The following is a 25,127-nucleotide window of genomic DNA, read 5'->3' as shown; positions in this document are numbered from 1 at the left end:
TGGGGCTTTGCAGAATTTCTTGCTTCCACTTTCATTTGCTAAATCAGCAGTTTTTATTTATTTATTTTTTTAAGATTATTTATTTATTTATTTATTTGACAGAGAGAAAGGGAGAGAGAGAGAGAGATCACATGTAGGCAGAGAGGCAGTCAAAGAGAGAGTGGGAAGCAGGCTCCCCTCTGAGCAGAGAGCCCAATGCGGGCCTCGATCCCAGGACCCTGAGATCATGACCTGAGCCGAAGGCAGAGGCTTTAACCCACTGAGAATCCCAGGCGCCCCAGTGGTTTTTATTTGTATTAACTGAAATCCTTCTGTTGTCTGAGTTGAATAAGAAAGATAGAAAATGACCTTCCTGAGGCTAGGCTCAGGAATATGGAGAGAGGAGTTCTAGCAGCTCTTAAGTTTAGATTGATTCTCTATAATTGAATTACTATCCAAAGTCTAGTTAGACTAATGAAAGTGATTTAAGAAACTGTTACCAAAATTAACAGAAAATAACTATTTTCGTCCATCTTTCCCCAATAAATTACAGCGCTTCCTAAATCATAACTAGGGTACCTGTCAGGTACTGTCATCAGGAAACAGAAGTGTATAACCAGCATTACCTTATTGGCAACCTGGCAGTACTTGGCAACCTAGGTAAAAATTTGACAAGGATCATCATGGGATGCTCCTAGGCAGTGTCCAGGGCTAGCATCACAACTGCACCTTCACCCCACAGAGCACCAGGTACAAGCATAGGTCTCAGCCTTGTACTGTTGTTCCACCAAAAAAAGATATATCCTCTGTGATCAAACCCAACTAGAGGAAGGGGCTAAGGAGGGAATCACAACCATTTATTTTATTGTTTGTACTGAAGTATCTGATGGTAGTTTCTTTTCCTTTGCTCCTCCAGCCAATCTGAGCTAGAAAGTATCCAGGAAGTTCTGGGAGATTACAGAGCCTGCCATGGAACGCTCATCAGATGGATTGAGGAAACCACTGCCCAGCAGGAAATGATGAAGCCAGGCCAGGCAGAGGATAGCAGAGTGCTGTCAGAGCAGCTCAGCCAGCAGACGGTGGGTGTGACAGCGTGGTGTAAGTTGGGGGGCAGGAGGGTTAATTCATTGTAAAAGAAGATGATGGACTACCTATTAAGCTTCCCCCAAATGGTAAGACATTCTGAGCCTCCTCTTCTGAAAAGAGTTCAACCAAAATGGTCTCAAGATGATACTGGTTTTGCATTTAGGCCAGACACACTCATTAGGTGCCCTCCAGTCATGAGTTGTAGTGACTATATTGAAACCATAGATTGGTGCTCCCTTCGGCAGCACATATACTAAAATTGGAATGAAACCATAGATTGGACAGATTAAAATTATCTCGCTTCATTTCGTTTCTTGATAACTGCATTTGATCTTATGAGGATGAGAACACAGGGCACTGACAACCCAGAAAGATGTGAACAGACAAAAATTATTTGAAGTGGTTTTTCCTTGTTAGCATTTTGATGATTGTTTTTGTTTTTGTTTTTGTTTGTTGTTGTTATTGTTGTTTTGGGGGTTGTTGGTGGCTTGTTTTGTGTAGCATTGCAGTTTAGAGTATGAAGTCTGGTGTTAGATTTCTTGGATTCCAGTTCTGGATCACTCACTCACTATGATACCTTGACCAAATTACTTAGCCTGTCAGTATTCTACTTCCTCATTAAAAAAATGGATATGGTTCATTACTTGTTCAACCTGTCTCACTCATAAGGTTATTATTGTTAGGGTTAAATGAAATGATACATATAAAATATGCAGAACAGTGGTTTCCGAAGTGTGGACTCCTGACCGGTAATATCTGCATCACCTGGGAGCTTGTTAGAAACACAGGTTCTCAGCCCTACTACAACCTACCAAATCAGAAACTCCAGGGGTATGGAGCCCAGCAATCCATATTTTATTTAGCCTCACAGGTGATTCTGATGTAGCTAAGATTTGAAAACTGCCTTAGAACATAATAAATGCTCAGCTATTTTGACTACAATAGGGACAGTGATAACGTTGTTGTGATACTTTCGTTTCTAGGATCTGTTTGCAGAAATCGAGAAGAATCAGACAAAGCTGGACCAGTGTCAGAAATTTTCCCAGCAATACTCCACTATTGTAAAGGTAACTCTAGCATATCCCCAAAGGTACATAAATGATCTCCAGCATGGGAAGATCTTCCTTGTCGCTGTAGGTTTTGTTTCTGGAGAAATAAGTGCTGCTGCTAGCAGCTGGCCCCATCTCCAGTTAATGCAGATGTGTAGTGTTCCTGACCCTACATTTGGGAATGCTCAGAGGGTACCAGACATCATCTCTGATTCAAGGAGTCACTCTTTGAATGATCCACGGGTTTTTTAAACTTGCCATGTCAGAAACAGAGTGTTTTGAATTTCCTCTCAAATATACTTTGCATTGTCTTGCCTATTCCAGGAAGTAGTGTCCCATTTTCCTACGTGTGAAGCAAAAAACCTGAGAGTCATCTTTAATTCTTTGCTTTGCCATGTGTTGGGTCTGTGAACCATTTGGCTTCATCTTCCAATATGTCCTTAATCTATCTTTTGTTACACACCCACCTGCCCCCATTTCCCTGCTTTCCACCTAAGTAAGGAATCTTCCTTAGACTGTTCTAATACCTCTGAGCTGATCTCTTGCTGTTACCCTTGTCCCACAGGCTATTTTCCCACATAGTAGCCAGACTTACCGTTTTAGAACATATTGCCTGTCACTGAACCTCAGACATCATTTTATACACTACCAGAAAAGAGGAAACTCTGCCAATTATGCAAATACCATTGATTGTAAGACATATTCTAGTTTTAGAGATGCTAAAATGTGGGGGAAATGTGCACCTCATAATAGCTGAAATAAAGTAAATTGGATCATGTCATTCTTTTGCTCAGAACTGTCCAGTGACTTCATATCCTGTTCATAACAGAATTCTAAAGCTGTATATGGCCTTTGAGGCCCTGCATGATCTGGTCCCCCCTCCCGATTTCTCTGATAATATCTTTAAATAAAAATGACCTGAGATTATTACATATTATGTTCCTTCCCACTAGAATGTAAATTCCAAGGAAACAAGTTTTTTTCTAACTTGTTCTCCACTATATGTACAGCATTCAGAGCAATACAGGTACATAGTAGATGCTCAACAATACTTTCTGAATGGGTGAATTTCTTTAGTTAATAACTGCTGAATAGGGAGCCCAGTGTCGGACTTGATCCCAGGACCCTGGGATCATGACCTGAGCCAAAGGCAGGAGGAGCTTAACTGATTGAGCCACCCAGGCATCCTAGAGAGAGGGAGTCTTAAGTAGACTCCATGCTGAACACCGAGTCCATCGCAGGGCTCAGTCTCATGACCCCGAGATCACTACCTGAGCTGAAACTAAGAGTCAGACGCTTAACCAACTGAGCCACCCAGGTGCCCCACTATTACTGTTTTTTAATAGGCTACTTAAGGAACTCATTGTATGTTTTCCTTCTGCCTAGAGTTTTCTAAGTAGAAAAAGGAAATCATGCCATTGTAGGCAAAGGGAACTGCATAATCAAAGGCACAGAAGAATAGAAATATAACAATTATATGAGGAAATAGCAAATATGCCGGCATAGCTTGAAGGTGTATGGTACATAAGAAGCAGAGACTATGAAAAAGAAGAAGGGGAGGTTGAGGCCAGTCTGTGAAAGGCTATGTCTAATTCTTTTTGCTTTACCTTCTCTTCTTGTTCCTCATTGTGGGATGTTAGAACCAGGAGCATCAGGATCATCTGGGAGCTTGTCAGAAATGCAGAATCTTCCACCTGCCAAATCACAATTTCAGTTTCAGCAAGATCCCCAAATGATTTGTGTGCATGTTGGTATTTGAGAAGCTCTGCTCTAGATCTTTGAGATCTTCATTCCTCAAACAGAGGAATGAAATGGTCATCTTTGTGTCTTAGAGAAGTTATTGTGGTGGCAGGATAGAAAATAAATTAGGAAGAGAGCAAAGTAGGAGAGTAGTAAGAGGCTCTTGTGCCCTTCCACATGAGATGTGAAGAGGGCCTGGTCTGGGGCTGCAGTCTCAGGGTTGCAGACAGAGTGTCAGCATAGCACGGGGACAGGAGAAGAGCGATGGTTTAGGATGACTCTGTTGCTCACCCACTGAGTAATCAGTGAAACTCACCTCCTGTCTCTGGGCTTCGTTTTCCCAGTGGATGAGATGAAAAGGATGGTCAGCAAACAACAAACTGCAAACTCAAGACTCTGCAAACTGTGACCCACAGGCTGAACGGAGTCCACATACCTATTTTTCCATGGCCCATGAGAAATGGCTTTAAAAAAAAGTCGAAAGACGAATACTTCATGACATGTGAAAATTCTATGAACTTTCAACTTTCAGTGTCCATACATGATGTTGTATCATAACACAGTCACACCCTTTCATTTGCTGATTATCTACAGCTTCTTTTACCCACAATGGCAGAGTTGAGCAGCTGTGACAAATCGTACAGCCTAATAGTTTCCATGTGGCCCTTTAAGGAGAAAGTTTGCTAACCACTAGTTTAAATGATCACCAAAATCCCTTCCAGCAATGAAATACTGTGATTCTATTGTATGAGTTATGTGACCTGTAAAGCCTTATGTAAATATAGTGAACTATCTTCCTTCCCCAGGACTATGAATTGCAACTGATGACATACAAGGCCTTTGTGGAATCACAGCAGAAATCCTCGGGCAAGCGGCGTCGGATGCTTTCCTCCTCAGATGCCATCACACAAGAGGTGAAAGGCTGGGGAAAAGACACGCCGCTCTCTTCCCTTAAGGAAAGATTTGTTAGTTGGGGCCCTGACAGTTCTATTTAGAGCTCATCTTTCTATGGAGCATGTGATTTCATGAAAACCTTCTTTTATTTTCAACTATTGAAATACACTTTTCTGGCAGATAATTTATCTAAATTGTTGTTGTTGTTTGTTTTTTTGAACCATAGTTCATGGACTTAAGGACTCGCTACACAGCACTGGTGACCTTAACCACCCAGCATGTAAAATATATCAGTGATGCCCTCCGGCGACTAGAAGAGGAGGAGGTGAGGACAGCTGGGTCCTAAATCATTTGAAAATAGAATTAAAAATCCTGTGTCTCATCTGTCAAAAAACAAAGTGCACACACAGCCAATTCTCCTTATTCACGTCACTCGTGTTCTGGGACACTGCTGTGCACACTGCGTTAGGGAACGTGGACTCTTGCATTTGAGGGAAATACAAGATTAGGCTCCTGGAGGCATCTGATCACACATTTCTGTCAAATAATACATAATCTTGTTATATTTAATAGATTCTGTTGATTCAGGCCAAGAGCACTCTAACTCACACCTGAATGAAGTTTATTTAACATACGTTCTCTCTGTAAGGCACATCCCAGCCTTCTTGTGCTTAGGAACACAAGAAAACAGTTCAGCCTTATGCTTGGGTACATTTTAAGCTGTGAAATCACCAACAAAAATTGTGAAAAATATGCCACTGAATAGACAGTGAAAAGGACACTTGTTAAGAACTCTATAAGAGCTGAAACAAGAAGGTAGAGTGTCCCCTTGTTCTGCCTTAGCTGGGAACACTGGGCATATGACTGCAAAATGAATGACTGCGAAAACGTATTGATTTGGGGTTTACAAATAAATTCTAATGAGTAGACAAATTCACAAATCTGGTATTTGTGAATAATGGGGATTAATTCTATTATGTCCAATACTCCCACCTTCAAGTATCTTCACTGTAGAGATATTATAAGCATGAAGAAAGAAAATGTGAGCAAAGATCCCTAATAAAACACAATTTTTTAAAGGGAAATATTAGAAACATACAAATTCCATACAATGGAATGTTATGAAACTGTTAAAAACAATGAAATAGGTTTATTATATATTACATTCTTATAATAAAGTAAGCTAGAGAAAAAAAGATGTTAAGAATATCATGAAGAAGAGAAAATGCATATACAGTACTGTACTGTATTTATTGGAAAAAAAAAAAAAAAAAAGAAAAACCTCCTGTGTGGGTGGAGCTGAGCAGTTCAAACCCATACTGTTCAAAGATTAGCTATATACCATATTTCTGGGGAAATAAGAATAAAGAGAGATACATTATACATTTCAGATTATTTGAAATTTGTTGTAATGAGTATTTAATCTTTTCGTAATTCTTTTTTTTTTTTTTTTAAGATTTTATTTATTTAGGTGAGAGAGAGAGCATGGAAGGGGAGAAGGTCAGCGGGAGAAGCAGACTTCCTGCTGAGCAGAGAGCCTAATGTGGGACTCAATCTTGGGACTCCAGGGTCATGACCTGAGCTGAAGGCAGTTGCTTAATCAACTGAGCCACCCAGGCGCCCCTTTTTGTAATTCTAAAAAAACTTCTGTCTTTGAAAAATAAGTTTCTGCAAGTTCACCCACTTTTATAAAAGAAATGCTATTGGAAACATTAATTTATACCAATTTTTTTCTATATGAATTAGCAAAAAATTTATTTGTGTTAACAACTGCCTCACTTAATTTCTGTAGATGTCAGCTTCTTTACCTAGACATCTAAGAATCATGAAAATAAAATGCTCTTTGAAGGGGCACCTGGGTGGCTCAGTGGGTTACGCGGCTGCCTTCAGCTAGGGTCATGATCTCAGGGTCCTGGGATTGAGCCCCACATCAGGCTCTTTGCTCAGCAGGGAGCCTGCTTCTCTCTCTGCCTGCCTCTCTGCCTACTTGTGATCTTTCTTTGTCGAATAAATAAATAAAATCTTTTTAAAAAGTGCTATATGTAAAGGGTTCCTAAAAATCAATAAATAAAAAAAATAAATAGTAAATAATTATTGGACGTCCTTCATTTATTAAAAAATGCTTTTTTTTTAAATAAAGGTACAAACCTAGATATGATGAATTTAGCTGCTAGTATCATACAGTTTGACACTTGTGAACAGTGCTCTAAGTTAGGTAAATTATATTTATTTTAGGGTTACTTTAGCTTCCTGTTGATTTAGATAACTTCCAGGTCTCTATTTCAGGAAATCAGAAGTCAGGCCAGTTTAATAAGACATTGACTAAGATACTGATTTTTTAATTCTCATTCTAGAAAGTTGTAGAAGAGGAAAAGCAGGAACATGTGGAGAAAGTTAAAGAACTTTTGGGCTGGGTGTCTACCCTAGCAAGGAACACACAAAGCAAAGCTACCTCATCCCAGACCAAAGAATCAACAGACATTGAGAAAGCTATTTTAGATCAGCAGGTGAGTAGAAGGTCCGTCTATCTCTTGTTGGGTAGAACAATATGTAATAACGCATCAGGTGGGAATAAAACAGATCACATGTGGGCCACTCTAGGAATGATTATCTCAACAAATGTTAACTCCCAGGACTTAAGAAACTTAAGAAGTCATCTGTTCCTACTTCTACCTTCTTAATCAACTTTCTGTAGTTCATTGGGAATAGTAATCTGACCTAAGCTAGGTTTTTCTCTAGGATTTTTAAAATGTTATTTCAAATAATTTGGGTTCTTTAATTTCTTGGCTTCTGAAGTTGTAATCTTTATTTCTATCACTTAGGTTCTGGCAGAGGAGCTGACAACCAGGAGGGATCAAGTCTCTGAGGCCATTAAAACTTCGCAGATCTTCTTGGCCAAGCATGGTCATAAGTGAGTATTAAAAGAGTTTATGGTGCATTTAGGGGACTGAATCTGTCTGAGTAAAACTGAGGGTCATGGTGAGATTTTCGGCTGTAGAGTTCAAGGCTGCAAGAGCCAGATTATGAAGAGCCTTGTAGTTCATGCCAAAATGTTTGCATTTTCCCTTGGTGGCCATGGGGAGGGTCTTATTCATGACTGGATTTTGTTGATGAAGGTTTCTAGAACAGTTTTACAGAGAACAAATTGACCTGGGGCCAGAATGGAGGCTTGAGAGACCAGTAAAGGGGCTATTGTAATGATACAGGTGAGAAATGATGAGGATGGAGAAGGGCAAAGGTTCAAAAGATACTAAGGATGATGAACTTAGAGTGTTTGGTGACGTGAAAATTGTCAGCTATAACTTCCAGGTTTCTGGCTTAGGCCCCTGAGTGTATGGTAATGTCACTAACCAGGATAGGGAATCCAAAAGCAGGTGCACATTGAAGGAGAAGGCAGCTTTGGTTTTAGACATTATGAATGTGAAGAACCCAGAAGATGCCAGAGTGCAAATACTTAGAATGTATTAGGAAGTACCCAATACATTAATTTACACCTTATATAGTTCTACTAAAGTTGTCCAAGTATGCAAATTTAATATTAATGAGAAAGTCTAAAGTCATCAGCATAGTAGAAACCTTGAGTGAATTAGCTTCTAAGGGTTCAAGGGCTTCTCTGTGCTCCTCAACCTGCAAAGAGAGCCTTATACAAGTAGAGGGGAAAACTATGAGCGATACCTTAGAACCCGACAGAGAACAGAATTCTAAAAAGAAGGTGGTCAGAAGTCAAGAAAGATTGAGACTGAGAGATTTTTATTGAATTTGGCAAGTTGGGAGTTTTTGGTGACTGGTGAAAAGTTAGGGCATGATGTCAGATGGAGTATGATTGGGAGTAGGGAGCACATGAGATGAGGAAGGTAGTGATAGCACAATTAGACTACTCCTTCAAGAAGCCTGGCCATAGGAAGGACAGAAATAATAGAGTAAGTAATTAAATAGAGTCTGTGTTCAAGAAAGGCTTATTTGGGGATGCCTGGTTGGCTCAGTCAGTTAATCGTCCGACTCTTGATCTCAGCCTGGGTCTTGATCTCAGGGGTGTGAGTTCAAGCCCTTCACTGGGCTCTGCGCCCGGGCACCAAGCCCTCTTAAAAAAACAACAACAAAAGAAGACTTGTTTTCTTAAAAGTTGAGAGGGACTTAGCTGTGTTTATAGACTGAATCTCAAGTACCAAAAGGGAGAAAGAGATTGAAGTAATGGGAGACAAGTCCCAGAAGATGCAGGAAAGGATAAAATTCATCAATGAATGGAAAGTACAACGCTAGACTGGAGTCAAGACAAATTTTCCTCTGAAGTTTGAGGAAAGGAAGGTTAGGCAAAGTGTGGGTGGAGGTAAATATGTCAGGAGTGAAGTCAGAAGGTGAGAGAATTCATTCCCAGTGGTCTGCATTTCCTCTTTGAAATAGGCAGAGTGGTTGTTTGCTGTTGAGTTAGGGCAAGAGAATTAGGATTGATTGGGGCTTCCAAGAGGGTTATCAGGAAGCTCTGAGGTCCAGTAGAACTTGGCAACCAGTAGGATCTCTTCCATAGGGACCCTCCCCTCCCTACCCCCCAGGTGTGTGTGTGTGTGTGCACGCACACACACACACATACATACATGATATACTTCACCTGCAGGCGGGAGCAGAGAAGTCCAGTGGTTTGATTGATCTGGGGCAGGAGTTTCATCAGATTAGCAAAGACAGAGTTCAAGGATAATAGCAGGAACCTGATTGAGATGTTGGATTGTGGGGTCTGAAGTCCAGAGAGAAGATACTGAAGACCCTGAGGAGGACTGACAGATTAAGGAAAAAGGGGGGAATTAAGGAAGGCTTCAGAAATCTCAGTAAGTTGATAGGTAGTTGTAATATGAATCATAGGATTCATTCTCAAGAACAATATAGAAGGAGGTAAGGAAGTTGTGAAAGTCATACTGTATGGTGACTAACTTAAAAAACTCACTAGATTCAAGATCATGGTTAACTCCAGGGAGAAAGATAAAAGAATGGGGTTGGTGACAGATGTACTTTGGAATTTGAATATATCTGTAATGTCTTATTTCTGTGGAAAGGATCCAAAGTTGGGGCACTTGGGTGGCTTTGTTGGTTGAGGGTCCAACTCTTGGTTTCATTTCAGCTAATGATCTCAGAGCCATGAGACTAAGCCCTACATCTGACTCCATACTTAGCAAGGGGTCTGCCTGAGATTCTCTCTGTTTCTCCCCCTGCCCCCCACCTCGCTCTTTTTCTCTCTCAAATAAATAAATCTTTAAAAAGAGAGAAAAGCATCTAGGGGACCTTAGGTGGCTCAGTTGGTTAAGCGTCTGCCTTGGGCTCAGATCATGATCCCAGGATTCTGGGATTGAGCCCCATGTTGGTCTCCTTGCTCAGCAGGGAGTCTGCTTCTCTCTTTCCCTCTGCCACCCCCCCACCCCCGCTCTCTCTCATTCTTTTTAAAATCTTATAAAAAAGAAAAGAAAAGGATCTGAAGTACAATCTGGTACAATATCAAAATTTGGTAAAGTTGGGTAGTGGGTAAATGATAGTTTATTTACTTTCTCTTGTCTAAAATGTTTTATTTTGAAAAGAGAAGTGGTATAGAGTAAAGAAACACAACTGGAAATGTAGGGTTATAATCAGAAGTTACTATCAAACAGTAGATTCTTGAAGTTTTAAAGTTCAGAGGTAGAATAATTTTAAATGATGGCAGGTTCCAGTTTGCCATGTGTGGGTGCAGTTCAAGTGGAGTAGAGGCCATTTGGATTGGAGGCTGTTTGTATTGAGAAGGTTTCAGACTACAGAATAGGCTTTTAGGCACTTGGTGACAAGAGCATTGACATCACCAAGAATCATGACTTGATTTGAAATAGACAGGAATATGAGCTAGATGCCCACGTGCTCGATGAATATGGAAGAGTGACCAGATGATCCGTAGTTAACAGAGACAAAGAAGAAAGCCATCCAGATGGAGAAGACATGACTTTGAAGTAATAAGGGAAAGTTTGGAGAAAGGTTTTTCTCTAAAAGAGCTTCAATACTTCCACTTCCAGGCTCTCGGAAAAAGAGAAGGAACAAATATCTGAGCAGTTGAATGCTCTGAATAAGGCTTACCATGACCTTTGTGATGGTTCAGCAAACCAGCTTCAACAGCTTCAGAGCCAGTTGGCCCAGCAGACAGAACAAAAGGTACTTTTAGTTTCTTTCTCCAAATGGGAAGGGTACCTTTCGAATGGTATGAAAACAGCTTTGCTATTTGAGAATCATGTTCACTAGCTTTCCATGACCAATGTGACTTAATTTTTAACTTCACCATAGCAGCCATTTGTCTTGTGTTTCTTTACTGGGGTTCCATGATGTATTGGTCAGTCAAGAATACTAGAAGGCACTCATGGCCAACCCTGTAGACCCTGGTTCACTATTTCTGTTGTCTTCCATTTTGTAGCAGACCACAGTTGAGGAGAACATAAATCCTATATTATATCTGATCACAGGGCAGCAAGATTACTCCTTCATGGCATTGTCACTTAAAAGTTGATAGCCAGGAGTTCCGACTATTGGGAAGAAAAAGCCATGTCCTCTTCCCCCATACTTTTTTTCATATCTAAATGAGAAATGTTCACTTCCAAGCAAGCTGGTGGATTAGCTGTACTGACTGAGACGCTGGTTCCCCTTACCCATGGTCATCCCATCATGTGACATCTTTACCAGTTCCCACTCATGTTCACTTCCTGGGCCATTTCAAAATTGTCAAGTTCCTCTTGGTTGTCCTGAGTTCTTCCTGGATACCTGTGTGTATATGTAAACTTACCAAATTATATACATGTGTCTTTGGGATATATATGTGTGTTTGCCTGCTTATTTCCTATGTTGTGAAGCAATGGCCAACATATGTGGGGCAGATCAAAATTTAAAGTCATGTGATTATCAAATTTGGTCTAGATGATGCTCAAAATGATATTCAAACAAAACATGCTTTGACTCTGGTCCTTGGATATGAAATTGGTGCATCAGGAGCTAGAGTTGTAAAGACCACAAGACAGAACCAGCTATGATTTATTTGGGAGCAAATTTCAGAAAGAATGTGCTGGTTTAGCGTTCTCTGTGTAAGGTAGCCCACTTCCAATGGCTTATTGCTTCACCATATAAGGGAGTATGTGAAAAGTTTTAACAATTGCTTGCTGAGAACACCCAGTTCTCATTTTGAAAGGTTAAAAAAGGGGAGAACAGAAAGAAAGCCAAGCTGCCAAGCACCACTACATTGAGCATGATGTGTCCCCTGTTACTGTTCGTGTGTTTCATGTGAAGTATTGTTCTGATTAACTGACATCCTTGCTTACAAGTTTCACTAACCCTTTGGAGTTTAAGCACAAATGCACAAAAGGGAAAAGAGGACGACCTGTTTGGGGTTCTTTTTTGCAAAAAAAAACCAAACAAACAAAAAACAGTCGCATGCTGGACGCTAACCCCAAGCTTACACTGTGTGTGCGATGCGGCTGAGCTGCTCCGTAAGGCTCTCTCTCTATCTGCCCAAGGCGTGCTGCAACTCTGGTAAGTAGAAGCCTTTTACATTTCCCTTCCTCCTCTCCCTCTGTCTTGCTCTGCTTGTTTAGGTCAGAATGCCCATGTTTGGTAGGACTGAACTTGATTTCTCTGGATTATTTCCCAGCTCAGTGCTTCCTGCCTGTCCTTCAATTAAGAGAATACTGGAAGGAACAGCATGTAGTCTTTTCTCTTTGTCTAGCAATTGGCCAGACTTTAGGTCTTTCTTCAATGTCAGCATCTTTGAGACTCGAGGAACCTCAGAGAAGAAATTAGAAGTTCTCAAAAGAATCTTTTCCTCTGTCATCTTGTCAGCTTCTGAGCTGTCTTGACATGGATTTTATATAAAGAGTTATTCATACATCTCAAAGAGTTATGCTGGTGTGATTTTCCCTTCAATCTCTGTAGAACAGACACCTGGTAGATTCGTGTGAACAAACATTTGCTATATATAATTTGAACTGCTTTCTGGGTCAGAACAAAGAAGGGGGATGGGGAACAACACATTATATTTTAAGTAGTGTGATGAATTGTTATTTCATTATTTGAACAAATACAGTGGGTTAGGGATGTCAACCAATGTGTTCCCTCATTTGCCTTCCATTCTCTGTCTCTTAGAGCATGCAGCTAATTGAATTTGAAATCCTCAGTGTATGTCTTTAAAATCTAGGAGCAAGTAGCTTAAGGATTTTAAGGATTTCCTTACTATTTACCAACTTATTCATTAATTCAGCAAATGTTTATTGAACTGCTGAAACTGGTCCTAGACACTGAATGGGTAAAGTACCTGCTCTTACAGAGCTTACTTTCATTGAGACAGAAGGAAATGCATTATTTAGGAGGTAGGGAAGTGATTGGCAGTTGCTACAACATCTTCTATGAATAAGTTCAGGAGTTAAGTTCAAGAGTTAAATAAGGATCAGAAAGTCATACTGACCTAAGAGGGACAGACGAAATCATCTATAGAAAATAATGAATGTGAACAAGAGGTAGGAAGTTGAGAGTAATGAAAGATTTTTAAATGGCAAAATACTTGAATGATTTAATTTCTGAATACCATAATTCTGTGATAAAAGGCTTCAAAACAGAAATTCTTCCAGGAGTTTTTAGGGTTTAATGCAAGGGTAACTTTGGCAATGTATAAGATTTGCCTTATTTCCTGGACTTAGAACATAACTCCTGTGTATAATGTAACTCTGCCGACCTGTCATTCATGTTTTTCTGGATCTGATGGCGGGGAGCAATGTGATAGCACTAGACTTAGAGTCAGACCTTGATTTTATTCTGGAACTCACTTGTTTTGTGACCTTGGTGAGTTACCTAATAACCTCACTGTGCCTCATTTTCTCATATGTAAATTAAAGACTAAAATAATTCCTTTCATAGGATTGTTTTGAGGATAAAGTATCAGTGCTCAGCACATATATTAAGTGCCCCACAAGTCATAACTATAAGTATGGTGCTTATATTAGCCATTATAGCCTGGACCAGAAGAAAAGTTGCTAGTAGTTCCAGAGGTGATGATCCCAGTCTGTTCCTTGCTTTACTTGCTTCTTCCAGTTCCCAGAACTAGTTTAACTCAGGGCTACAGACTTGGAAGGCACTAACAGTGGCCACTGACAATGACTGCCCCAATTGTAAAACAGCTGCTTGAGTACTACATGCTGGGCTGTTTACAGAGATGCACACCTATTGTGTGGCTACTGGCCTTGCTTGAATATTTCTTCTAATCCTGTGAACTGGTCCTGCTCAACTCATTATCACCGAAATACTATTTCAGGAATCTTCTGCATGGGTTGCAACATTGAGAAGTTTGCTATGTAGAGTTGACTTCTCACTTCTGGGGAACTGGTATATTTATAAAAGAATCTTTGTGGTGATTTAGTCTTAGAAATAGTTGACCTTTCACTTCCACTTCTTGCTATTTTGTAGAGCTTGTCACTCAGATATGCTTAATGCTACATCCATCAAGTAATCTGTGAACTTCTGGCCATGGTCAACATTCTACAGTTTAGACAAATTCCTTCTTAGTATTAATGCTGCCGGGCTTTAGAGTGTTTCTTACACATTGGGGCTCATCCCAGTCTGGGTTTTTCTTGTGGTCAGAATTTGATATACTATAGTTCTGTGAACGCATCCTTTCAATAGCTGGGCTTCTCTGATTCCGTTTTCTTTCTCTTTTTTTTTTTTTTTTTTTTTTTTTTAGGGTTGCAGAGCAGTTGCTGGGGTGATTGACCTAGGCACAGTGGAGATATTTCCCATCTTCCGAGCCATGCAAAAGGGCCTCATTGACCAAGACACAGGCCTTGTGCTCCTGGAATCCCAGGTTATCATGTCTGGCCTCATTGCCCCTGAGACCAGCGAAAAGCTCTCTTTGGAGGGAGGTCTAGCCAGGAACCTCATTAATCCCCAGATGTACCAGCAGTTTCAAGAACTACAGGACGCTCTGTCCTTAATAAGTGGGCTTCCTGAGAGCAAAGGCCTTCTTTCTGTAGTGGAAGCAATTGACAAGAAAATAATCAGTGAGAAAGTTGGACTGAAAGTCTTAGAAGCTCACCTGGCAACTGGAGGTTTCAGTCTCCCCCCTAATGAGGGCTGCATTAACCTAGAGGAGGCTTTTCACCAAGGCCTCATTTCTCCAAAGCTTCACTCAGTGTTAGAGTCTTACCTGAAATCATCCAAGAATTTAATAGACCCCAACACAGCTGAAAAAATCAGTTTGCTGGATCTGATGCAGAGATGTATTGTCCACCAAGACTCAGGGTTGAAACTGCTGCCTGTCAAGCAGTTGGCAGGGGGAATGGTGAGCCTGAAGTCAGGCCGGAAGGTTAGCATTTTCCGTGCAGTTCAGGAAGGCCTAATAGACAGACAGGTCACTGTCCGGCTGCTGGAAGCTCAGCTTTTTGCTGGTGGCATAGTGGATCCAAGAACAGGACACAGACTTACTGTGGAAGAGGCTGTAAGACATAATCTGATTGACCAAGATATGGCCTGTGCTCTTCTCATAAGGCAGCTTCAGACAGGAGGCATCATAGACACCATCACTGGACATAGGCTGACAATAGATGAAGCAGTGAACAATGATCTAGTAGCTGCTAAGATTGCGCTTGTGATTCTGGAATCCCTTTGGTCATTCATGGGGTTGCTGTGGCCTGAATCTGGAGAGATCCTCCCAATCACAGATGCCTTGGAACAAGGTATTGTGTCTACTGAATTAGCTCATAAAATCCTTAGTGGCCGACAGCATATTAAAGCTCTGTTTCTACCAGCAAGCACAGAAGTTTGGTCCTGGAAAAGAGCAGTAGAAGATGGTATGTTGGACAAAGATCTTGTCAGTAACTTAAAATCAATTTGTATACCTGATGTGATGCCCCACATGCAGTTAGCAGAGTCTTCAGAACGAAGCAAATGGAACATTCATCCTGGAGCAGTAGGTCTACCACAGAGCCAGAGTCAAACTGAGGGCATAGTAAGCCCTAGTGAGAAGCTGTTGTTTCAGCTGATGACTCACAGCTATATCAATGTGCAGGATGGACAGAGGCTGCTCCTTTTAGACAACGAGCTGATGGAGACACTGACAGCAAGAGGTGAATATCAAGCAAATCCTCCAGAAGTGTTTGAAGTTGGGCATCAGAGACTAGAAACTCCTAAGGAATTACAAGAATTGGCAAATGTCAAAACCACAGAAACTTTCTGTGATGGGCTGAATGGGAGGCCATGTGAATTCCAGGTTCCTTTCCAGAATGAAGAATATCCTAATCAGGGTGATTGCACTGAAGCAAAAGGCAAAATGACCACTGTAGAAATTGAAGCTTCCACTATGGAGAACCCTAAGAGGGACCTGTTTGTGGGGGAACAAAAAGTGAGAGATCCAAATGTTGGTACTTTGATGGTTCTAGATAAAGGCAAATCAGAGTTAAAAGGCCAGTTGTTAGGCACCAAAAAGGAAGAATTAATAGGAATGGCTACCAGAGAGAATGTTAGCAGGGGATTTCTCCTTACGGCACCCACTGAGGAAGCTGAAGATGTGACCTTGGTGGTGAGCAAAGATCCTTTTCCTGTTGAAACACTGAAGGAAGAAGGGCAGACTCCTAGAAAGACTTCCTTTCTGTGTCAGACAGAACAAGCAGACACACTTGAAATTGAAATCCCAGGTGAAACTGGAAGGCCCGTCATAAAACCCCAAAGCAGAAAGTCACAATTTCAGGTAAAGAAAACTCTAGATTTAGAATCAGAACTGAAGTCTGAAAATGACGTGACTATTCTAGACAAAAAGAAAAGCTTAAATAAAACATTTTTGGATAGAGATGACCATAAACAAAATCCAGAAGGACACGACATTGTAGGCGGTAGTGTGGTGACATTAGACAAGACAGATGTGGAAGACAGTGGTCATGAAACCTCCCTGTCATGCAGTCATCCTTCAGAATTGCTTCAAGAAGCTACCTTAAATAAGTTATCTGCACAATTACTAGATGGTGGTATCATTCACAACCAAACAGGTCAGAAGCTCTTACTAAATGAAGCAATAGCCCGAGGTATTGTGCCCAGTCACACTGCTGTGAAACTTATGGGAAAACTGAACATGTTTCGGGGCTTCTTTGACTCTCAGACCTGCGAGTCTTTGACCACTGCAGAAGTCATTGATGAAGGTCTGATGGATGAGAAATTACTACATAATGTCCTCATGGCAGACAAAGCTATTAGCGGCGTTTTAGACCCCCGTACCCACACACTCCGCTCCGTGAAGGAAGCAGTTGCAGCTGGACTTCTTGACACACAAACAGCCTCCAGAATTTTAGAGGGCCAGGTGGTGACTGGTGGAATTGTTGACCTAAAACGAGGCAAAAAGGTTTCAGTAACTTTGGCCTCAAATCTTGGCTTGGTGGACAGTGCAGACCAGACAGAGCTTATAAATCTGGAGAAAGCTTCCAAAGGCAGAGATGCTGAGAAAACAGTTAGAGAGACATTTATTAGCTTACAAATGGAAACAACTGGAATTATGGACCCTGATAACAAAGCTCCTTTAACAATCATGCAGTCCATTGACCGAGGACTTCTGGAGAGAGAGGAGGCTATTAGGTTGTTGACTAAGCAGGTGGTAGATGGAGGTATAATTCACCATATATCTGGGATGAGACTTTCTGTTGATAATGCCTTTGAGCATGGAATCATTGATGAAGATTTAGCCAAGCAACTCAAAAAAGTTGAGAAGTTAAGCCTCTGTCGGTTTTTTCATCCTGAAACCAAGGAAACTATTTCCCTTCCTGAAGCCATAAAATTAGATCTTGTTACCCCAGACTTGAAAAGAGAAATCCAAGAAATTCAGACTTTGACTGGAAGCTTTGTGGATCTCATTTCTGGCCAGAGATTGACCTTGGCAGAAGCTGAAAAAGAAGGACTGTTAAATAATAAAGCAATATTGTCTTCAGGAATGATCCATGGGATTGTAGATCCTGAAAATTACAGAATTGTTCCTTATTCAGAATTAGTAAAGAAATGTAAGATTGATATTGAATCTGGACAGAGATATCTAGAAGTAATTCCCTTCTCAGACATTAAAGATGAAGCAAGTAACAGAGTGCTTACATTGTCCCAAGCAACTCAGCTTGGAAAAGTGGACTTTATATCTACACTGAAGGTTCTGGAAGCTCAGGCAAATACTGGGGGAATCATAGATACTGCCACAGGGAAAAGACTGACATTGGCTTCAGCTTTGGAACAGAAAATAGTAGATGAAAACATGGCAAGAATTATTGCATCTCATCAGGTATTAAATGGAGGAATTGTTGACATATTTAATGATCAAAGAGTGACTCTAAAGGAAGCTGTTGAGAAAGGATTTATCAGCCCTGAACTGGCAACTATGATCCAGATAGATACTTCAGAGTCCTGCAGTCACGGGGCTCAGGTTGAAAAGCAAGATGGGGTTGAAGTATGTAAAATAGAGAAGGAATTTCTAAGAAGGGAAATGTTAGTTGCTTGTAATCAGACTGCTGGAATGAGTTATAGTAAAGGAGCTGGTGAGAAATTACTTGAGATCAGAAGTCAGTCTGCACAAGGAAAGGTTAAAACAACAAGAGTTTCTTCCAGGGGACAGGCCAAAAAGAGCAGGGAAATTTCATTAAAGGAATTGGAATGCAAGGATCAAGATAAAAGGAGTACTTCTCCAGAAGCTGAAAAATCTGTCAGTATCATAATTCCTGGTGATGATAAAGATACATTGCTGGGCCAAGGTTCAGTAACAGTCTCTCACTTGGAAGTTCGTGATTTTAATCTCAAAGAGGTGGCTAGTGATGACATGGAAAAAAACACAAATGAAATGCAAGAAAACATAGGGGCCAAAATGGAAATTACTTCTTATATGAAGAAGTCTTTATCAGGTCAAGATCCTAAAGAAATAAGAGAAAGCCAAGGAAGAATTATTTCAGGAGGACGAGAATCAGATTATGAAACTTCAGGCAAATTGCTGAGTGAGCAGATTATGCAGAAACCAATGAATACCAAGGAGAAAAGTAAGAGGGAGAAGAGGGAAATGATTATAGAAGAAAGTGTCAAAACACACAAGCCAATTCTTTTTGAAGAAAAGCTGAATCAAGAAACCATCATTAGAACTGACCAGGGATCCAATGTAGAGAGTCCACCTGTGGAAATAAACAGAAATGAAAGAAGAGAAGAAGCTGGTAGAGAGCTGGGATTTTCTATTATTTGTAAAACTGAAAACTCTTCCCCAATGATACTCAAAGGAATTTCTGTAAATCAGGATGTTTTAACATTCTTCAAACCTAATCAGGTCACTGAAGAAGAAGGAAAAAATTTAAGCCCCTCCTTAAGACCAGAAGAAGATTTATCTCAAATTTCTGTTGTGGCCCAGAGTGAACCATTCTCTTCTACAACCCAAAGACCTGAAGGATTATACTACCAGGAATCAGTTGGAAAGGCCCAAGTTGCAAGCAAATCCCAAATTTCTGAATCAAACAAACCTTTCCAAGGAGACATCAGACTGGAGACCAACTCTTATCAAGACTCCTGGATTACTTTTAAGACCAAAGAAACCAAAGATCTGATTTGCTCTTCTAATGAATATAAAGAAAGATCATACCAGGAAGTACCTTTTGACTCAACAAGAACTCTTAAATTAGAAAAATCTACAGCTTCCACAGTAGACTCCAAAGAAGCCAGTTATCTGGAATTCTCACACAGCAAGGACTATCATCATCAGGACAGCAAAAGTGATAGTGAAATTTGTGGAATTCTCACATCTAAAATAATAACAACTTGGGAAATGACTGGAGAGAAATTTCTAGAAATGTCAAACCCTATAGATACAGGTGTAGAAGCAGCATCTTTTGAAGGCATGGTAACTCAGGGTGTTTCCACAGTCTTAGCATCCCTTCTTCCAGAGAAACTGTTCAAAGATGTGTCTCAAAAAGAGAGGGCAGAGCAACAGGATGCCACCATTAGTCCCACTATTCCAGAGACCAGTGAAGAAAAGCCAGTGCCACTCCCATACCCTACAGTGAAGATGGATGAGAAGACATCACAGGAAAAGCTCAAAGAAAGCCCTGGTGGTGAACAGACACCCTTCATTACTACAGCTGGGGGAAGGGGAAATGAAGGTGTAAACCCAGAGCCCTCCAGAACAGCTAAAGTAAGTTTTCCTGTGGTGTGTTTGTATATATATTTTGGATATAATTAGTTTAATGCTAAAGCTCTTGACTGGGTACTGAGTTTACATATATACAATTTTGTGCATATATACAGTTTCAGGGGACTAGATGATTCTCTAAGGTATAACTTAGTGTACCATCATCTGTTTGTTACAGAGTTGTTAGAAAATTAGGCAGAATGTCTTTCTGAAATTTTGCAAGGGTTCAAGTTGAAATACCAGAGTGATGGTACCTATGGTCGAAATAGCTTTAGGAGGTTTTGCTAAAATGATATTCATGGATTGATAACTATGAGCCTCTCCTCCCTAAGGAAGTTAATAAAATCACTTTTTTGTCTATTGATTTGAGACAACATAGACACATAATGTGTTTTAGTTCATCCCACCCTATGTGTGGTAAAAATTTCTATTTGTCTATCAGTAAGACCCAGCCTGCTTTTAAAAGCAGACTTAAAGGTGAAAGTCTGATCTGAATGAGTTTTCTTTTGGCTCCACAGAATGTATTTAACCGGCAGCTCTGTCTGGAACATGATGAGAAGCTGGTATCCTATCTCTCTCTATTACGTGACATTGAAATGAGGACCAAACAGATTCAACCTCTGGACCTAAACCTGACAGAGCTACAGGACCTGTTGTGTCAGGCCAAGGTGGGTTCCCAGAGACTTCCTGCAGGCCCACCAGCTTTGAAGGGAATAGAGAGTATTGAGGAAGAAAAACTTGTTCAGGGACACCTGGGTGGCTTAGTCAGTTAAGCAATCTGATTCTTGATCTCAGCTCAGATCTGGATCTCAGGGTCGGGAGTTCAAGCCCTGTATTGGGCTCAGCATGGATCTACTTTAAAAAAAAAAATTACCGGGGCGCCTAGGTGACTCAGATGATTAAGCATCTACCTTCAGCTCAGGTCATGATCGAGCCCCATGTCGGGCTCCCAGCTCCCAGCTCATCGGGGGTCTGCTTCTCCCTCTTCCTCTGCCTCTCCCCCTCCTTGTCCTGTCATTGTCTCTCTCTCTCAAATGAATAAATAAAAATCTTTTTAAAAATTATTTTTAAAAAAGAAAGGAAAAGAAAATACCATTATTTAAGGGGCTTTAAAAAAAATAGATTTAAAGAAATGGAGATCTCTAAAGAACATCAGGAAACACTGGTCTCACAGAAACCAAAGCAGAAGAGACTCAACAAGGAGTTGTGGCAGGAGTAAATACAGTAGGGAGACCAAGTGAGGACTAAAAGGGGGATTTAGTGCCCAGAGTCATTGATAACCTTAATAAGAATAGTTTCAGTGGAGTCATAGGACATAAACGAGGTTGCAGTTAGAACAAATGGGGGGCGCCTGGGTGGCTCAGTGGGTTAAGCCACTGCCTTCGGCTCAGGTCATGGTCTCAGGGTCCTGGGATCGAGTCCCACCTCGGGCTCTCTGCTCAGCAGGGAGCCTGTTTCCTCCTCTTTCTCTCTCTGCCTGCCTCTCTGCCTACTTGTGATCTCTCTCTGTCAAATAAATAAGTAAAATCTTTAAAAAAAAAGAACAAATGGGAGGTTGGAAGGGGGAGCTATTAATGTAAATCATTCTTTCCAGAAGGCTTGGTGGTGCAGGTGAGGAGAGAGGTAGGACACTAGCTGGAGGAGATGCATTGAAAGAAGAATGTTTTGAGTGGATTTGGGGGCTGACGAGGAGGAACCAATAGAAAAGGAGAACTTGAAGTTAGGGGAGAGAAGAAATGATATTGGATGATCTGAATTCCTGAGGACATAAAATGAGACAGCTTGAGAGGAAGGAAGAGGAGCCCTTTTTCTTCAGTCCTTGTCACAAGATTGAAGTCACAATGAGGACAGGCTGTAGAGGTTAAGTTCTCTCAGTATCCAGAGTGTGGCCTTGGGAGGGCAGCTGAAAAGCAGGTGAGGATCATATCCAGAACCACCAACTTTCCCACAGCATATTTCTGGCTACATTGCTGAGGATCAGAATATTGTAGATGGCTGGGTTAAGGTGTTTTTCTATTTTTTCCTTCTGCCCTATTGGAATTTGGAGGGAAGAGTCATTCTTTTGGTTTTTTTGAGGTTTTATTTTTTGTTTTTGTTTTTGTTTTTTAAGATTTTATTCATTTGAACAGAGAGTGCACATGCATGAGCAGGGAGAGGGACAGAAGGAGAGGGAGAAGCAGACTGCCTATTGAGTATGGAGCCCAATGCAGAATTGGAGCCCAATGCGGGGCTTGATCCCAGGACCCTGAGATCATGACCTGAGCTGAAGTCAGATGCTTAACTGACTGAGCTTCCTAAGAGCCCAGGAAGAGTTGTTCTTCTACTTGACTTATTTTGTATCACATTATATAAAGCATACTGACACTCTCAAAGAGGTAGCAAGTTGTATGGGAAGGTGCACTACACTGAAACAGAAAACCTGAATCTAAGTCCTGGCTCCATCGCTGAGGTGCGTGACTTTAGACAAAAATAAAATAAAGAATAACATTTTCTAAAGCTGAGGCATCGCTTCTGTAAATCCGGTATAATAATGATCCCAATTCTGCCTACCTCAAGAATGAGTGATCGTGAGAACCAAACAAACAAATGAACATACATAAAAACATTTCATAAGCTGTAAAGCAGTTGTTGGCATGAGGTGACAGAAAACTGTGTTCACAGTTTATTCCTAAATAGCAAGAGTTCTAGTCTTGATTTTGGAGGTAACTCCACTTTATCCCCCCAGGTATTAGACAGAGAGCTAAAGGATCTGTCCACCTTGGTGAATCAGGAATTACAATGTGTGAATCAGATAATCATCAGCCAGCCTCAAGAAGTCCCCGCTCAACTGTTGAAGGCTCTAGAGAAAGATGCTAAGAATCTTCAGAAGTCCCTCAGCTCTGTGAGTGACACCTGGAGTTCCAGACTACTCCACCTCCAGAGTGCTGTGGAAGTAAAAAAGGTTGCTTCTTGTTTTTATTTCCAAAGGCTCATGAAGTTTGGGGAGGTTTGAAGATTTTCGTCATCTAATTTGCCATTTGTTTCTTAGACTAGAGTGTTGAATCAGTATGAACAGTTAAAAGGCCGACTTCAAGATCTGAGAGCCTGGGTTGGCAGTATTACTCTTCTTCTGGACAGTGAGGGATGTAACGATGAAGCCGACACTGACAGTCTGAAACACCATCTCCAGCAGTACAAGGTAGGCGCCCCACCCATTCTCAAGTGGGTTTTCATCATCCTCTGAGTTACATCAATATTATATCAATTTTATTTTCCTGCGAGGCAAACCAGGATCTGTATTTCTCTTTCTCAGGAAAACTGATGTTCCATTTTAGAAGTAAAGTCTGCTGTGTTTTTAGGTTATCATACCCTTAGAGCTTCAACGATTATGGTTATTTCTCCTTGCATCTGTTCTTAGAGAGTCTGGAATGGCCTATTTCAACTTCATCTTGTCTTTATAACTGAATATCTAGTATCTGTCCTTTGTTTCTAATTTTACATACACCAATTTCAGGAGACTTACTGATCCATGATTGAGAGCATGGCTTGGCAAACTTTTTCTGTAGAGGGCCAGATAGTAAATATTTTTGGCCTTGCAGGTCATACACAAATAGACCATTTCTGTAGCACCCATTCACCTTTACTGTTGAAACATCAGAGCATCTGTAGACAGTACATAAATGAATGTTCATGGATGTGTTATAGTAAAACTTTATTTACAAAAACAGGTGGCAGGCAGATTTGGTCTGGGGACTCTTGATTACCAACCATTGATCTAAAGGGATGCTTTTCTTCTCCTTAAGCTTTATTTTTTTTTAATATTTTATTTATTTGACAGAAAGAGATTACAAGTAGATGGAGAGGCAGGCAGAGAGAGAGAGAGAGAGAAGCAGGCTCCCTGCTGAGCAGAAAACCCAATGCGGGACTCGATCCCAGGACCCTGAGATCATGACCTGAGCCGAAGGCAGTGGCTTAACCCACTGAGCCACCCAGGCGCCCCTCTCCTTAAGCTTTAAGTTAATTGATTCTTTTTATAAGTCAGTGAGGGAAAAGTAAACACTGAAATACTCAAGACTTGAGATGTTTGTTTTTCCTCCCAACATTATTCTTTGTTTTGGTTATACTTAAGATAATATCAGATATCACACACTGGTTTATTTGCCCTCTGCTATAGATAGCACACTCCTTAAATTCTTTCTAAAGTCAGAGCAGAACTAAAGATGCCCTCTTCTTCTGTTTTATCCTCTGCCTTTTCCCCAGTCTTAAGAGAAGCAGACATAATTTGACCATGGTCAGTCTTCTTGGATGCAACCCATCTTCCCCCAACCCCCTTTTCCAAAAGATTTTATTTATTTATTTGTCCGTGCACAAGCAGAGGGAGTGGCAGGCAGAGCAAGGAGCCTGATGGGAGATTCGATCCCAGGATCCTGGGATCATGACCTGAGCCAAAGGCAGACACTTGACCCACTGAGCCACCTAGGCATCCCAACCCATCCCTTTTTGTCTTGCAAGAGTTGACCTGCCATTTTCATCTATGCCTTGTCCTCCAAATCTTTTGTTAGGCGAGTGAGTTGCAGACTTGATCTGCTCACTAGGAGAGTATAAAAAAAGCAAGAGTGAATAAAATTCCTGTGACATAGTATATGATATAAAAACACAGAGCATCTGGGGCGCCTGGGTGGCTCAGTGGGTTAAGGCCTCTGCCTTCGGCTCAGGTCATGATCCCAGGATCCTGGGATCTAGCCCCCCATCAGGCTCTCTGCTCATCAGAGAGCCTGCTTTCCCCCCTCTCTCTCTCTGCTAGCCTCTCTGCCTGCTTGTGATCTCTGTCTGTCAAATAAATAAATAAAATCTTCAAAAAAAAAAAAAATACACACACACAGCATCTCATGCATGGTTTCCTCCCCAAGTTATAATACAAATGAATGCCTTACTGGAAAGGCAGCCACAGTCTAAGGTCTTGTTTTCCTAATGACAGTTTCCCAAATCCATTCATCACAGATGAATAAAGACACTTAGTTTAATGATAAATATGTAAGAACCCCTTTCTGTCTGCTCTGCAGGATTGCTGACTACCGTTGGTTTCAAAGCGATAGAGATCTAATTGTTTTTATTGCACCCAGTGTTACATAGCTGATAACCACTACATATTTGTGGAAAAAGTGCATGCTTTTAATCATCTAAAAACAGACAAATTCTAGTGGTAGGTAGGTATATATATGTAACTATTATACAGGAAA

At 40.9% G+C, this 25,127-nt stretch overlaps 1 protein-coding gene across 1 annotated transcript in view; it reads left to right on the top strand.

The window, feature by feature from the left end:
• The window catches only part of MACF1 (microtubule actin crosslinking factor 1), a 339,095-nt gene that overhangs the window by 198,629 nt on the left and 115,339 nt on the right, over positions 1–25,127 (top strand). The window contains 7 exon segments of the mRNA XM_032302100.1: positions 896–1,058; positions 2,049–2,132; positions 4,661–4,768; positions 4,975–5,073; positions 7,103–7,255; positions 7,571–7,659; positions 10,772–10,907. Of these exon segments, the coding sequence (XP_032157991.1) occupies positions 896–1,058; positions 2,049–2,132; positions 4,661–4,768; positions 4,975–5,073; positions 7,103–7,255; positions 7,571–7,659; positions 10,772–10,907 (832 nt within the window).

The sequence above is a fragment of the Mustela erminea genome, chromosome 10 (assembly GCF_009829155.1).
Source record: "Mustela erminea isolate mMusErm1 chromosome 10, mMusErm1.Pri, whole genome shotgun sequence".
NCBI classification, from domain to species: domain Eukaryota; kingdom Metazoa; phylum Chordata; class Mammalia; order Carnivora; family Mustelidae; genus Mustela; species Mustela erminea.
This window is presented reverse-complemented; position numbering and strand designations above follow the sequence as displayed.